Here is a 1,230-nt window from a genome sequence, read left to right as displayed (position 1 = left end):
GAGGCTTTGCCGTGTCCTGGAGGAGCAGGATTGGCACTGCTGAGGAGCTGGGCCGGGCTGTGCCGGGGTGCAGAGCAGTTGGTGATGTCCCACAGGCCATCGAGATGGAGCTGCGGCAGATGGAAGTGCAGCAGGCGAACCGCCACGTGTCCCTCCTCACCTCCTTCATGCCCGACAGCTTCCTGCGGCACGGCGGGGACCACGACTGCGTCCTGGTGCTGCTGCTCATCCCCCGCCTCATCTGCAAGGTGGGGCAGGCTGGGAGGGAACACCCGGGCTCTCTGTCCCGCCTGGAGCCGGGATTTGCAGTGTTTGCTGGTGGAGAACTTCCAGAAGTTCATGGGAGACTGCAGTTCCCCCCCTGGTGGGGTTTAGGCTGGATATTGGGAAAATTCCTTCCTGGAGAGGATTGTAAAGCACTGGAAGAGGCTGCTGAGGGCAGGGGGGAGTCCCCATCCCTGGGGGGAATTCACAGCCCTGTGGATGTTGGTCGTGGTCTTGGACTTGGGGACATGGTCAGCGGTGGCCTTGGCAGTGCTGGGGGAGCAGTTGGGCTTGATGGTCTTAAGGACCTTTATCCAACCCAAATAATTCCATGATTCTAAAGTGGTCTGGGAGAAGGGAGGGGGAGGAGGCAGGCCCTGGCCGTGGGGGTGGTGGTGCTGGTGGGTCACTCTTTCCAGGACCGGTCACTTTTGGGGATGTGGAGGGTGTGTGGCTGCTCCGTGGCTGAGCACACGGAGCAGGGAAGCTCGGGGTGCCCTGAGGGCTCTCCCTGTGTGCCCCCAGGCGGAGCTGATCAGCAAACAGGCCCAGGAGAGGTTCGAGCTGAGCGAGAGCTGCGCGGAGCGCGCGGGGCTGCGCGGGGCCGCGGGGGAGCAGCTCAGCTTCGCCGCCGGGCTCGTGTACTCCCTGAGCCTGCTCCAGGCCACGCTCCACAAATACGAGCAGTGAGTACCTGCGCCCCCAGCCCCACCCCCACAGCCTCTGGGAGCCGAGTCACAGGGCCCTGGGGGGCCGGGCTGGAAAAGAGAGTCGGGATCCCCCTTATTGCCTTGGGAGGGGTCACTTCTCAATGACCCTCCTTGTGTCCCCCCGAGAGGTGACGTGGGAAGGGATTCTGGGAGCAAGCCAGAATAGAAACAAGCAGCAGGATCCCCTTACTGCCTTGGGAGGGGTCACTTCTGTGTGCCCCCCTTGTGTCCCCTGGAGGTGACCCGGGAAGGGCCC

The 1,230-nt window shown here is 63.6% G+C and overlaps 1 protein-coding gene across 1 annotated transcript in view; it reads left to right on the top strand.

The window, feature by feature from the left end:
• Positions 1-954, top strand: part of DCTN1 (dynactin subunit 1) — a 25,239-nt gene extending 24,285 nt beyond the window's left edge. The window contains exons 9-10 of the mRNA XM_029958966.1: positions 48-248; positions 790-954. Of these exons, the coding sequence (XP_029814826.1) occupies positions 48-248; positions 790-954 (366 nt within the window). The remainder of the gene's footprint in view (positions 1-47; positions 249-789) is intronic.
• The last annotated feature ends 276 nt before the right edge of the window (positions 955-1,230 follow it).

This window comes from Manacus vitellinus, unplaced genomic scaffold (genome assembly GCF_001715985.3).
Source record: "Manacus vitellinus isolate BGI_N305 unplaced genomic scaffold, ASM171598v3 scaffold_188_pilon, whole genome shotgun sequence".
In the NCBI taxonomy this organism is placed as follows: Eukaryota; Metazoa; Chordata; class Aves; order Passeriformes; family Pipridae; genus Manacus; species Manacus vitellinus.
This window is presented reverse-complemented; position numbering and strand designations above follow the sequence as displayed.